The following is a 12,740-nucleotide window of genomic DNA, read 5'->3' as shown; positions in this document are numbered from 1 at the left end:
AGGGGTATGCCTGTCCATTAATAGCGGTATAGATTTACAGGTTGAACCTCAATTATCCAGCACTCTGTGGTCTGGCAACACCTGTGGTCTGGCACGTTTTGAATCTGCTGCCGTTTGTACAAACTCCTGACAGACAGTGTGGGACTTGAACCCCGTCCCGATTGCTGGTGCTGTAAAGGTTGAGGGTTGCTTGGGACTGGGGGTTCGAGATCCACGATGTCTGTCAGGAGTTTGTATTAATGGCGGTAGATTCGACCTTTACAGTGCCAGTGATCGGGGCTGGGAGTTCAAGTGTCACACTGTCTGTCAGGAGTTTGTACTTACATCCCGATCTCCGGCGCTGTAAAGGTGTGGTGCTCACTGCAAGACTAACTGTGCTGCCCCACAGTATTATCTCTTGTTTTAAGCTTTGTTCTACCTTTGATATGCTTACATCGGGGGTTCCCTTCGTGGTCACTTTCTGATTTTCAGCATTTTCTGTGGTCTGGCCAGCTCCAAACGTTGCTGGATTAAAGAGGTACAATGGCATTAGTAGCAGTTCTATTAAATATTACAAATGGAGCCTTTGATTCAGGCTCAAAGCAATTTTTATTTGTGGTTAGAGACTAAGCCATGATTATACACTCTCAATTGTATTTGCATATACTGTACACGACATCAAAATTAGCATGAATTACACTGGACAACTACGTTTTTCAAAAGGCTTGCTTCCTGACAAAAAAAATGGGGACCATGATAGATGACTTCAAACTGATGTTTGGATCATGTAGGATGTTGGAGAAACATTAAATTAACTTTTATTGAATGTAGCATGTATAACGACACTGAGAGATCAACGGACCTCAAAATCTTTTGCCACTGATTTTCGTTTGTACTCAGCATCTGATGCCTCTTTTGTCAGTGTCCAACAATAGTCGGCCAGCGTTGATAGATTCCAGTTGCCCTGATACCGCTTTTCCATGGTCACAATGTCCTGGTGAAACCTTTCACTGTGTCCGTCACTGATGGCACCAAAATCAGCTGGGAAGGCGTCCAAGTGCGAATGCTGGAAATGAATTTTCAATGACGCGTTGCACATCGTGGTTTTGTCTGCTTGACGTAGACTTCAAATATAACAGGAAATCAGAAAAATAGTTTATATCTAAAAAATGGTAGGTGATGGGATCTTCAAGATCAGCGGCCCAAAATCCATAAAATACTCCCAAAAGTGTTCAGGAAGCAAAATCTTTATTGTCCAGTGTTATTGGAGAAGATCAAACAGAGAAATCCTCTGCATTTTATGGCTGAAATTAACCTTTTTTTCAGCAGTTACAGCTGGAGCCATAGAACATTACAGCAGAGAAACAGGCCCTTCGGCCCTTCTAGTCTGTGCTGAACTATTATAATTCCTAGTCCCACTGTCCTGCACCCAGTCCATACCCCTCCCCTCCATGTACCTGTCCAAACGTTTCTTAAATGTCAAAATGGAGTTCACATGTGCCACTTCAGCTGGCGGCTCGTTCCACACCCCCACCACTCTCTGTGTGAAGAAGATCCTCCCTTTGAACATCTTACCTTTCACCCCTAACTGTGTCCCTCCCAACCTCAGTGAGAAAAAAACACCTACTGTTATGGAGTCCAGAGGACCCCAAAACCCAGCAGCAACATGACAAAGGGTTACTTAAACAAAAGTTGCTTTTAATTATTTTTGAACATGAAAACAGAACCAAAATTTAACTTATTACTATCAACTTACTTAACCTACTTAACCCCCCTCTAATTCTAAGCGCACATGTGTGTAATGTGTATATAAGTGTAGAAAAGTTCTTTGGTTCACAGTCCAGTGTCACTGGTTGCAGGTAATTCTCGTACTGTGCACAAAAGTTAGCATTAACAAACTTCACCAGGCTTTGGTGCTTAACAGGCAAATGGTTACCACTCAGTTGGGTTCTTGTCGGTCTTCAGAGAGAGATTCCTTTTGTTCCAGGACATCCGCACCTGATTCCTTCTTAATCAGTCTTGCTGATGAAACTTGACCCCTTCAGGGTTCTCCAGATGATAACCTCTTTCTTTCAGGTCACCTTTCAGACAGCTCGCCTTCTCCTTTGACCATGCAGTCTTCCAAAGTTTGCCAACTTGTCCCTCTGTCTCTCTCCTCTCTCCCTCTCTGAGAGCCAAGCTGTTCTGCTTCTGCCTGTAAAGATCACATGTTGCCTTTTGCAAAATAGCACTCTGCAAAAATTTTGTGTTTTTAAAATGTTTGGTGTGCAAGCTGTAACAATCCTCCCAAACCACCTCCAAATACTCTGTCACAATACCCCCTCATAATTTGGCACCTTGGTCCAACACCCAGACAGGATGCTTTCAATGACGCATTGAAATAGAATTGGGCTAGTGAGTTGATTTTAGACATACAGCACGGTGACAGGCCCATTCGGCTCACAAGCCCATGTCACCCAATCAGCCTACAACCCCAGTAGGAGGAAACCGGAGCGTCTGGAGGGAACCCAGGCGGACATGGAAAGAATGGCCAAAAACTCCTTATGGACAGCGCCGGATTCGAACTCCAGCCGCTGGTGCTGCAATGGTGCTGGGCTGACCACCACACTAACCGCTCAGCCCCTTGATCACTGGTGGGGGGGGGGAGGGGAGACAGCGTTTGGAGTTGCAGCACAGTAACAGGGGGAAGGTTTAGGGGCAACATCAGGTCGATCCTTGCACAGAAAGTGGTGGGATCTGGCAGCTGGAGCGGTGAACACGGGCTCAATTTTCACATTTCCGAAAAGTCTGAACAGGTTCATGGATGGGAGGGGTATGGAGGGATATGCGCTGGGTGTAGGTCATTGGGATGAGACAGAGTAACAGTTCGGCACAGACTAGAAGGGTCAAGGGCCTGTTTTCTGTGCTGTAATGGTCTAGGGTCCTATGGCCTTGTCCATAATCAAGGATATTGGTTATTGACGCATTCTTTTTCAAATTAGAACAAACTAACATCCTAATATGCAACTATTGTAATACAGGTCTAGATGTAGATTTCAAGGATGTAATCCCATCTTCTGTTTGTCCCTCTGTATCAATATCCGTGAAGAAGTAGACTTCATATGAGCAGTGGAAAGTCCTGCCTATGCTCTGTGATATATCATCTGATTATCTATTGTCTGCAATGCACCTCCCTACTCGTGAACCCATCTAAATGCATTTGTGAATAATGTTGAAGGCTATCGTAGGGTACAATGGGATAGAGACAGGATGCAGAGTTGGAAAAGTGGCGGATGGAGTTCAATCCGGATAAGCGTGAGGTGATGCATTTTGGAAGGTCAAACCAGAAGCCTGAGTGCAGGGTTAATGGGCCAGTGTGGAGTAACAGAGGGACCTTGGGGTGGAAATCTTGCTGTGCAGGTGGATAGCGTAGTTAAGAAGGCTTCTGGGATGCTGGGCTTCATTAGTCGGGGGATTGAATTCAGGAGCCGTGAGGTGATGTTGCAGCTCTATTAATCTCTGGTGAGACCCCACTTAGGAGTATTCTGTTCAGTTCTGGTCACCTCATTACAGGAAGGATGTGGAAGCGATGGAGAGGGGGCAGAGGAGACTGACCAGGATGTTGCCTGGATTAGGAAACAAGTCTTATGAAGCCAGATGAGCAAAGCCGGGACTTTTCTCTTTGAAGCATTGAAGGACGAGAGGTGACAATAGAGGTCAACAAGATTATGAAAGGCATGGATAAGGTGGACAACCAGCTCCTGTTTCCCAGGGCAGGTATAGCAAACACCAGAGGATATCTGTACAAATTGAAGGGGAGGAGATTTCAGGGAGATGTCAGGAATAAGTTTTTTACGCAGAGGGTTGTGGATGAATGAAAATTAGAGGTTATGAAGTAGGAGGGTTTAGTTTGTTTAAAGTATATATGACTCAGCACATCGTGGGCCGAAAGGTCTGTACTGTTCTGTAATGTTCTATGAAATGCTGTAATGACATTTACGTTGCCATTTTGTTCTTCATTTTTTCCCCAGTTGTCCCAAAGACTCGACCTTCAAATATTTCCTGTCACATGACCCAAGGAAGGAGCGGTTCAGCTTCCATGTGTTCAAGTTTGAGGGCCACTCCCAGGTTTTCATCGTCTGCGAGGTGGTGATCTGCCACAGGACGTCGTCTCCGAACCGGTGTACCCAGGGTTGTCTCCCTTCGCGGAGCAGGCGGGGCCTCAACACATGGGTCCCCAGAGGCGAGCCATCCCGTCTCGCACAGGGCCCTCTGGTTTTCCCCAGCAACCTGGAAGGTGGGTCCTCTTGCGTCTCCTTTCACTCAAGATCGAGTTTATCACCACCTGTTTCAAGTTACGGTGAGATCGCGAGCGTGTGCATCCCGGTACGTTTTGAAAGGAGGGAGGAAGCTGGAGCCCCCAGAGGAAACCCACACAGATACGTACAGATACCTTATAGATGGCGCCAGATTCGAACCTGGGTTGCTGGCGCTGTAACCTGGCTGCAGACGTAACATGACACAGAATAGTATTTAGTCTTCCATAAGGCAGATAAAGATTCGCCCTCAGCAGAAATTACAGTCAGAGAAAGAGAAGCAAACGAGAGTCCCCCTCAGAAACATTGAGTGTCCGCGGATTCGCCTCCCGCGGCCTCCGCTGCCGCACGGACCCCTGTTTGATCCATTGGCCACCTGAGCTCCAGCTCCCAACCTCTGATCAAGAAGCCTTCAGCACCCGAGGCCTTTCCTGAGCCCTTCTTGCCCCCAGAACTCTATAGAATCCCAGTTCTGATACCCGGTTGCCATAATCCAGTCTCTAACAGCCCTAACCCTAACCCTTCAGTGCTGAGCCCCTTGCTGGTCCCACAGTCACCGTCCTGTGGAGTTGTCTCCTCTGCTTCTCCTTTTCAAGCGTGGCGGGGTTAGGGGAGGAGTTGTTCTCCCCAGTTTTGGTACCCTGCGCCAGTTTGCTGCTCCACTCCTGGTTCGCTGCCCAGCACAGGCTCTGTCATCTTGGACACAGACCCTTTGGTAAAAACCAATGTAGCTGTAACATTACCTCGCGGCTCTTGACTCTGATCGCACGGTTAATGAAGGCCACCACAGATTATGCTTCAGCAACACTATCTAGCTGAGCAGCAGGTTTTTAAATGTTCCTATGGACATGTAGCCCAAGATCTCTCAGTTTGTCCACAACGCTCAATTTGCATAGCGGTTAGCGCAATACTGCCACAGTGCCAGCGATTGGGACCTGAGTTCGAATCTCGCGCAGCCTGTAAGGAGTTTGTTTGTTCTCTCAATGTCTGTGTGGGTTTTCCCCGAGGGCTCCAGTTTCCTCCCACTGTTCAAAACGTACCAGGGGTGTTGGTCAATGGGGCACAATTGGGCAGCAAGGACTCATGGGCCAAAAGGGCCTGTTACCGTGCCGTATGGCTAAATTTAAATGTTTAAAAGGAGTGTTGGAGTGGCGCCCAGAAAGTTCACAGGGAGACATCTCATGGGTTATCCAGTTGCTAATCCATTGGCCTATTGAAGATTTGGATGAATTACATCTGGAAAGAATTAGAAGATTCATCATATCCAATATTGTCCTAATTCCCTTTCCCACTCCCACATTGATATGTCTGTCCAGGCCCTGCCAAACCAAGGTCACCCGCAAGTTGAAGAAACAACACCTCATCTTTAGTCTGGGCGCCCTCCAATCGGGCACCATCTCCATTTTCCATGAAACCCCTCCCCAGGGCTCTCTCTCTCTCCTTGCCCTCTTCTCCTACTAGAGAGCTACCTTCTCCCACCCCATCACTTCTCCCCTCCCACCTGCATCCACCTCGTACCTGTTGGCCTGTGCTCCTCCCCCTGCCCCTTCCTCCCTCCTCTCCCCCTGCCTCCTCCACCCCCACCTTTTCACTCAGGCGTCCCCCTGTTTTACCTACAATGTACGGAGGGCCCGGCCCCATACACAGGGCACCCGTTTATTCCTGTGGAAGCTGCGTGACCTGCTGAGTTTCTCCAGAGCTGTTATGTGTTGCTCGACCCCAGCATCCGCTAGACTTTCTTGCTCAACGGCTTTTGTCTTCAGTCAACACTGATGAGGCATTTCAATTCCCCCCGTCCCACTCCCTTGCCCGACATGTCTGTCCGTGGACCCATGCCCTGCCAGATTGAGACCGCCCACACATTGGAGGAACAGCACCTCATCGTCCATCTGGGCTCCCTCCAAGCAGATGGTTTCAACAGCGACTTCTCCTGATTCTGTTAGAACCCCCCCTCCCCATGAATCTCGCTCCCTATCCCTCTCTCCTTTCCTCCAGCTCTTCATTCACAGTCCCATGATCAATTAGTGTCTTTTATCCTCTCCTGTCCTCCCAACTATGTCCACCACTTACCTGTTGTCCTGTGCTCCTCCCCCTCGCCCACCCCTTCCCCCCACCTTTTTAATCAGGCACCTGCCAACTTTTTTCTCAAGCCTTGACGAAGGGCTCAGGCCTTGTATATTCTGCCTCCTCTGGGCACTGAGTTTTTGACCTATTTTAAAGCATCAATAAAACTTTCAATAGGAGGTTTTAGTTGGCAGATAAATGAGAGGATGCAATTTTAGAATCATTTGAATAACGCATTATGTCTTTGCATTCAACCAGGTCTTCGGCTGACGATGAACTCGGAGAAGGGTGTAAGAAATTATTATGTCCCTGCAGTCGCGCTGCTGTCAGTGGGATGTGTGATGTCCGTCCTCGCTGTGATACTGCAACGGAAATATTATTTACACCTGTCTCAGGGACACTCTGCTCCTAAGTAGCTAGAAGCCTTGTTGTTGCTTCCCTCCTTCCAGTTCTGATTAAATTCACAACAGAAACTGCAAACATCAAATGTAGTTTTAGAAAAATACATTTATTCTGATGATAACATGAAAGTTCAATAATCTGATGTTTTAGTTGTTCAACATCCAGATGGTGAATTGAGTGGCAGCCCAACAAACTCTCTGGGATGAAACGCGAAAGTCCGCAGATGCTGTGATTGTTGTAAAAACATAGAATTGCTGGAGAAACCCAGCAAATCTCGCAGCGTGTATTCACTGGAACCCCGTTCCCCACACTCACTGTGTACTCAATGGAATCCCGTTCCCCAAACTCACTGTGTAATCACTGGAACCCCGTTCCCCACACTCACTGGAACCCTGTTCTCCACACTCACTGGAACCTTGTTCCCCACACTCACTGTGTACTCACTGGAACCCTATTCCCCACACTCACTGGAAACCTGTTCCCCACACTCACTGGAACCCCGTTCCCCACATTCACTGGAACCCTGTTCCCCACACTCACTGGAACCCTGTTCCCCACACATACTGGAAACCTGTTCCCCACACTCGAGCAACTTCCCATCTCATCCCCATTGTTCTATCATGTCTACAGCTGCTAGTCTTCCCCCACCTGAAACTCAGAGTCCCTAGTGGCCATAATGTCATAATTCCACGTGCCAATCCACGCTCTAAGCTCTCCTGCTTGTCCTACCACACTCCTTGCACTCAAATAGATGCACCTGTAAAAATCTCTACCATGTCCAACCCTGTGAATTCTGGCTTTACCTGCACTGTGACGCTGCCACAAAACAACGAATTTCCTGACTTTTTCGTGACAGATCTCTGAATCTTCTCCATCATAATTTCCCTGCTTTACCCACCTATCTCCCTCTGGCACTCTGGTTTTCATCCCCCTGCCAATCCAATTTAACCACTCACCCCCCCCCCCCCCCACCCCGCCCTCTGCAGCAGCACCAACCAAACCATCCTGCAAAGTCCCCCTCCAGTTCAGATGTATCACCTTAAACAGGTGAAAAATCTACGCTGGGGGGGCTCATAGGAACGGTGAAGAAGATCTTCCACTAAATCCGTGGTAGGGCTGGATTATTGGAGTTTCATATTCTTTTTTTAAAAAGCTGTTCATTACCTGAGTATTCTGGACTTTTGTTTCCTGATTCTGAAGTCTTGACCTTCCTGCATTAAAGTGTTGATCCCTAATCTCCAGGTGTGGGTTTAGAGTCATTCAATACATCGCTAGTTGTGGACATCAATAATTGGAAAGCCAACGTCCAGGGTAGGAAGCCATCGTCCAAGAAGGAGCGGCTACTTTCAAAGCCAACAGAGCAAGAAGGAAAGAGGTTGATGGAAGGAGAGGCGGCGACGACCCGCGCCCAATCTGAATCACCTGTCCTGAATGCGGAAGGCCATCCAAGACTAGACTCGTAAGCCACCTGAGAGCCCATAAATAGATCAGCGGAACAAAATCTGTCACCCTTGACCTCAGGGGATAGCTTTGACACCCAACGAGTTGCGGGCATGGTTAAATCTTTGTCCAGTTCGGCAGTGGATAAAGTAAAGGTTGCCTAAGAGCCCTTTAAATGTCATTCGGGCAGTCCCCAGGTTACAAACAAGATCTGTTCCTAAGTAGGTTTGTATTTAAGTTGGAACAGGTTCTTATTTACCATCAGTTAGTCAGATCTTCGTATACAGTAAGCATTTCCGTATGTATAAAACTACTGGAGTTGTTATGAGTCCAGAGGTCCCCAAAACCCAGCAGCAATAGATATTCACCACGACAAAGGATTACATTAAAAAAATGTTGCTTTTAATTACCTTTGAACATGAAAATTGAATCAAACTTTAACTTGTCTCTATTGACTTAACCCCCCTCTAATTCTAAACGCAGGTGTGTGTAAGTTTAGAAAAGTTCTTTGGTTCACAGCCCAATCCTACTGGTTGCAGGCAATCCTTATACTGTGCACAGAATTTAACATTAATAAAGTTCACCAGACTTTGGTGCTTAACAGGTAAATGGTTACCACTCAGGAAGGTTCTTGTCGGTTTTGAGAGAAATTTGTTGTTCCAGGACATCCACAACTGATTCCTTCTTAATCAGCCACTCCAGTGTCTTGCTGATGAAACTTGCCCCCTTCAGGGTTCTCCAGATGATCACCTCTTTCTTTCAGGTCACCATAGAGTTCCTTTCTGTTTCTCCTATTCAAAGGGAAACACTGGACAGCCAGTCCTCTCCATTGATCAGGCTGTCTTCTAGAGCTTGCCAGCTTGTCCCTCTGGAACTGATGTCTGTAGCCGCTTTCAGGTGACCGGAATACCCGGCTATAAAGTTGCCTATTCTACCCCAATGCGGCTGAAAGTGGAGAACCCGGCCCCACGGAGCACTTACCAAACCCTCCTTGGGTAGGTATATTCTTCGGCTCGGAGCATCCCCCGTAAACGCGAACGCAGCAGTGACTACAGAAACCTGGGGTTCTCCACACTCACTGGAACCTTGTTCCCCACACTCACTGTGTACTCACTGGAACCCTATTCCCCACACTCACTGGAAACCTGTTCCCCACACTCACTGGAACCCCATTCCCAACACTCACTGGAACCCCATTCCCCACACTCACTGGAACTCACTGGCAGAGGGGCCCCGATCCTGTGCTGTGTTACCATAGTGCCATAAGTTGTTGAAGCAGAAATAGGCCATTCAGCCCATCGAGTATGCCCCGCCATTCAGCCCATGAGCTGATCCCCTTTCCCACTCAGCCCAGCCTTGCTGCACACAGATCTTCAACCATGAAAGACGGCAGAGAAAGGAAGATGAAATGAACTTGTACTGAACAATGCAAATGCTCAAAAACAACAGGGAACATTTTGCAATAATCACTGGAATTCAATTTAATAGAATACGCATGGAATTAATTTCAAGATTGAAGCAGCCAGTATTTCACCTGGTTACAATTTCACTGTAAATTTAAATGATTTTATAAAATTATTATTGCCAATATGAAAGCACCTCTTTAAAAAAATTACTTATTCATGTCTTCTTCGAGGTTAAGCACCATTTGTCAACTGAAAAACAAAATCAAAGCCACAAAAAATTTAGCAGACGACCCCCTCCCCCAAGGATTGGAATCATATTACATAAACTCAAATTCGCTTCACCCCTGCTTAGGTTCGTCCCCCAGAGAGGAAGCTGAGGGACAAAACGCTGCTGGACTTCTGAATAGATATTACACCCATCTCGTGGCGGGCAGCAAAACACGAACATCTGCTGATGCCGCGGTCGAAGTAAGGACATGATGCTGGAGAAACTCAAGAGCTCTCATAGCGAACTCTACACAGCAAAGATAAAGATACTTAACCAATGATTCGGGCTTGGGCCCTTCGTCAGGGTAGGAGCAGGCGCCCAAATGAAATGGAAGGGGGGCAGAGGAGGAGCCCAGTAACCACAGGCAGGAGGTAATAGGTGGATAAGGAGGGAGGGCCCAGCAGCGAATGGGGGGGCGGGGGGGTTGGCTCCATGAATGGAAAGAGAAGGGGGTGGGGAGCTGGAGGGCGGAGGGACAGGGGAAGTGGGGGAGAGCAGGCAGCAGTCCAACAGAAGTCGGCGTTAAATCCGTGAAGATCTGCTGTGATTGTTGGAAAAGCACAGAGATGCTGGAGGAGCTCAGCCAGTCCAGTAGGGTCCAGAGGAGGTAAAGATATGTCACCGACCTCTTGGGCCTGAAACAATCTGAGCAAAAAGTTGCCAGGGGCTTGTATTAAAAGGCTGGAAAGAGGGGAAGGTGGGAGGGGGGGAATGCAGACCAGTAGACAAAAGTGTTAATTGGTTATGAGAAGGGGACAGGAGGGAGAAAGGAAGACAGGGGCTTATATGGCATCAGGGGTGTGGTTTATGGCTCTGTGAAAGGAGAGAGAGAAAGATAGGGGGAGGAGATGTGAGGAGAAGATGGGGAGGGGAGTGAAGGGAAAGGAAACTGGAGAAGTCGATGTTAATGCCATCCAGTTGGTGGGGGGAGGGGAGGGGGCCCAGATGGAAGATGAGGTGAGGGTGGTCTTAGTCTGGCAGGGGCCTGACAGACATGTCGGCAGGGGAATGGGATGGGTAATTGAACTGGGTTGGCTCTGGGAGATCCACGCTATTGCAATGGATGGAGCTGAGGTGGTCAGCGAAGCCATCTCCCAGCACGCGCCATGTGAATACCATCTGGTTGGAGAAAGTCCACAGCTGGAGGAAAATTTTGCACTTTGTCGGCACGATAATCATTCAGTCATGGCAGGTTGTCTTTTCTCTGAAGGAGTAATGCAGTGAGCAGGCTCATACTTAATGCAGAGAGAGCTCCAAATAGGTAAATATTGTAGCCGGCTTCTTTCCTTGATCTGAGGTGAGGCTCACCATCTCCTGCATTTAAAAAGAACAGAAATTATGAGGCCATTTCAGGCCTACTCCTGGGCGCCGAGATTGGCTCTGAGTACCAGCCCTCGTTCAAGAGATGTCTCGAGGCCAAGAATGCTTTCTATAATGAGAGATAATGATCAACTTTTAGATGTGGAACCTCTCCAACCGGTTTGAAGATAAATGAGTGTTACGAGCCCAGGGGACCCCAAAACCCAGCAGAAATAGATATTCACCATGACAAATGGCCACCTGAAGTTGCTTTTAATTATCTTTGAACATGAAAACAGGATCAAACCCCCTTCTAATTCTAAGTGCAGGTGTGTGTAATGTGTGTGTAAGTTCAGCAAAGTTCTTTGGTTCACAGCCCAATCTCACTGGTTGCAGGCAATTCTTATACTGTGCACAGAATTTAACATGAATTAAGTTCACCAGGCTTTTGTGCTTAGCAGGTAAATGGTTACCAATCAGGAAGGTTCTTGTTGGTTTTCAGAGTTTTCTCATTCCAGGACATCCACAACTGATTTCTTTTTAATCAGCCACTCCAGAGTCTTGTTGAATAAACTTGTCCCCTTCAAGGTTCTCCAGGTGATAACCTCTTTCTTTCAGGTCATCACAGGGTTCCTCTCCTCCTGCATGAACCATATGGGCTTTGACCAGGCCGTCTTCCAAAAGCTTGCCAGCTTGTCCGGTCCAAATCCCAGCTACTGTCTGCTGGGTGTAACACTCTGGAACTGATGTCTATGTCTCTCTCTCTCTCTCTCTCTCACTCACTCACTCCCTCCGACTCTGAGAGCAAAGCCAGTTTTTTTCTCCTCTCTACCAGCAAAGATCACATGACCTTCCAGACGCGAAATTATGTTTTCCAGACAAAACTGCCACTGTTGCTAAGATAGAATAGGGAGCTAGGAGGTGATGTTGAGACTGTTTAAGACTTTGGTGAGGCCCAGTTTGGAGTATTGTGTGCAGTTCTGGTCTCCAAATTATAGGAAGGATATCAATAAGGTAGAGAGGATGCAGAGAAGGTTTACAAAAATGTTGCCTGGATTGCAGTATCTTGAATACGGAGAAAGATTGAGTGGATTGGGACTTTATTTATTGGAGTGTAGAAGGTTGAGGGGGGGATTTGACAGAGGTGTTTAAAATTATGAAGGGAATAGACAGAGTGGTTTTGAATAGGCTCTTTCCCCTGAAGGTAGGGGAGATTGGAACAAGGGGTCATAAGTTAAGGGTTAGGGGTCAAAACTTTAGGAGTAATCTCAGAGGATGCTTCTTCACTCAGAGAGTGGTGGCTGAGTGGAATGACCTTCCGGAAGAGGTAGTTGCAGCAGGGTCAATTCTGTAATTTAAGAGGAGGTTGGATGAGTACATGGATGTGAGGGGGTTGGACGGTTATGGGTGTGGGGAGTGGGTAGGTGGAACTAGTGGAGTTTCACGTAAATCAGTGCGGACGAGAAGGGCCGATATGGCCTGTTTCTGTACTGTAAATTTAAACATACCACACGGTAACACAAGCCCGTGACACCTAATTACTCCCGATTATCCTGTAACCTCTGATACATTAAGAAGGGTGGGAGG

General features: G+C 47.4%; 1 protein-coding gene across 3 annotated transcripts in view; it reads left to right on the top strand.

The window, feature by feature from the left end:
* Positions 1–7,975, top strand: part of LOC138754826 (IgGFc-binding protein-like) — a 32,321-nt gene extending 24,346 nt beyond the window's left edge. For all 3 annotated transcript variants that reach the window (XM_069919707.1, XM_069919708.1, XM_069919706.1), the window contains exons 5-6: positions 3,990–4,255; positions 6,597–7,975. In XM_069919707.1, the coding sequence (XP_069775808.1) occupies positions 3,990–4,255; positions 6,597–6,754 (424 nt within the window). In that variant the 3' untranslated portion in view covers positions 6,755–7,975. The remainder of the gene's footprint in view (positions 1–3,989; positions 4,256–6,596) is intronic.
* Positions 7,976–12,740: the final 4,765 nt, after the last annotated feature.

This window comes from Narcine bancroftii, chromosome 2, assembly GCF_036971445.1.
Source record: "Narcine bancroftii isolate sNarBan1 chromosome 2, sNarBan1.hap1, whole genome shotgun sequence".
In the NCBI taxonomy this organism is placed as follows: Eukaryota; Metazoa; Chordata; class Chondrichthyes; order Torpediniformes; family Narcinidae; genus Narcine; species Narcine bancroftii.
This window is presented reverse-complemented; position numbering and strand designations above follow the sequence as displayed.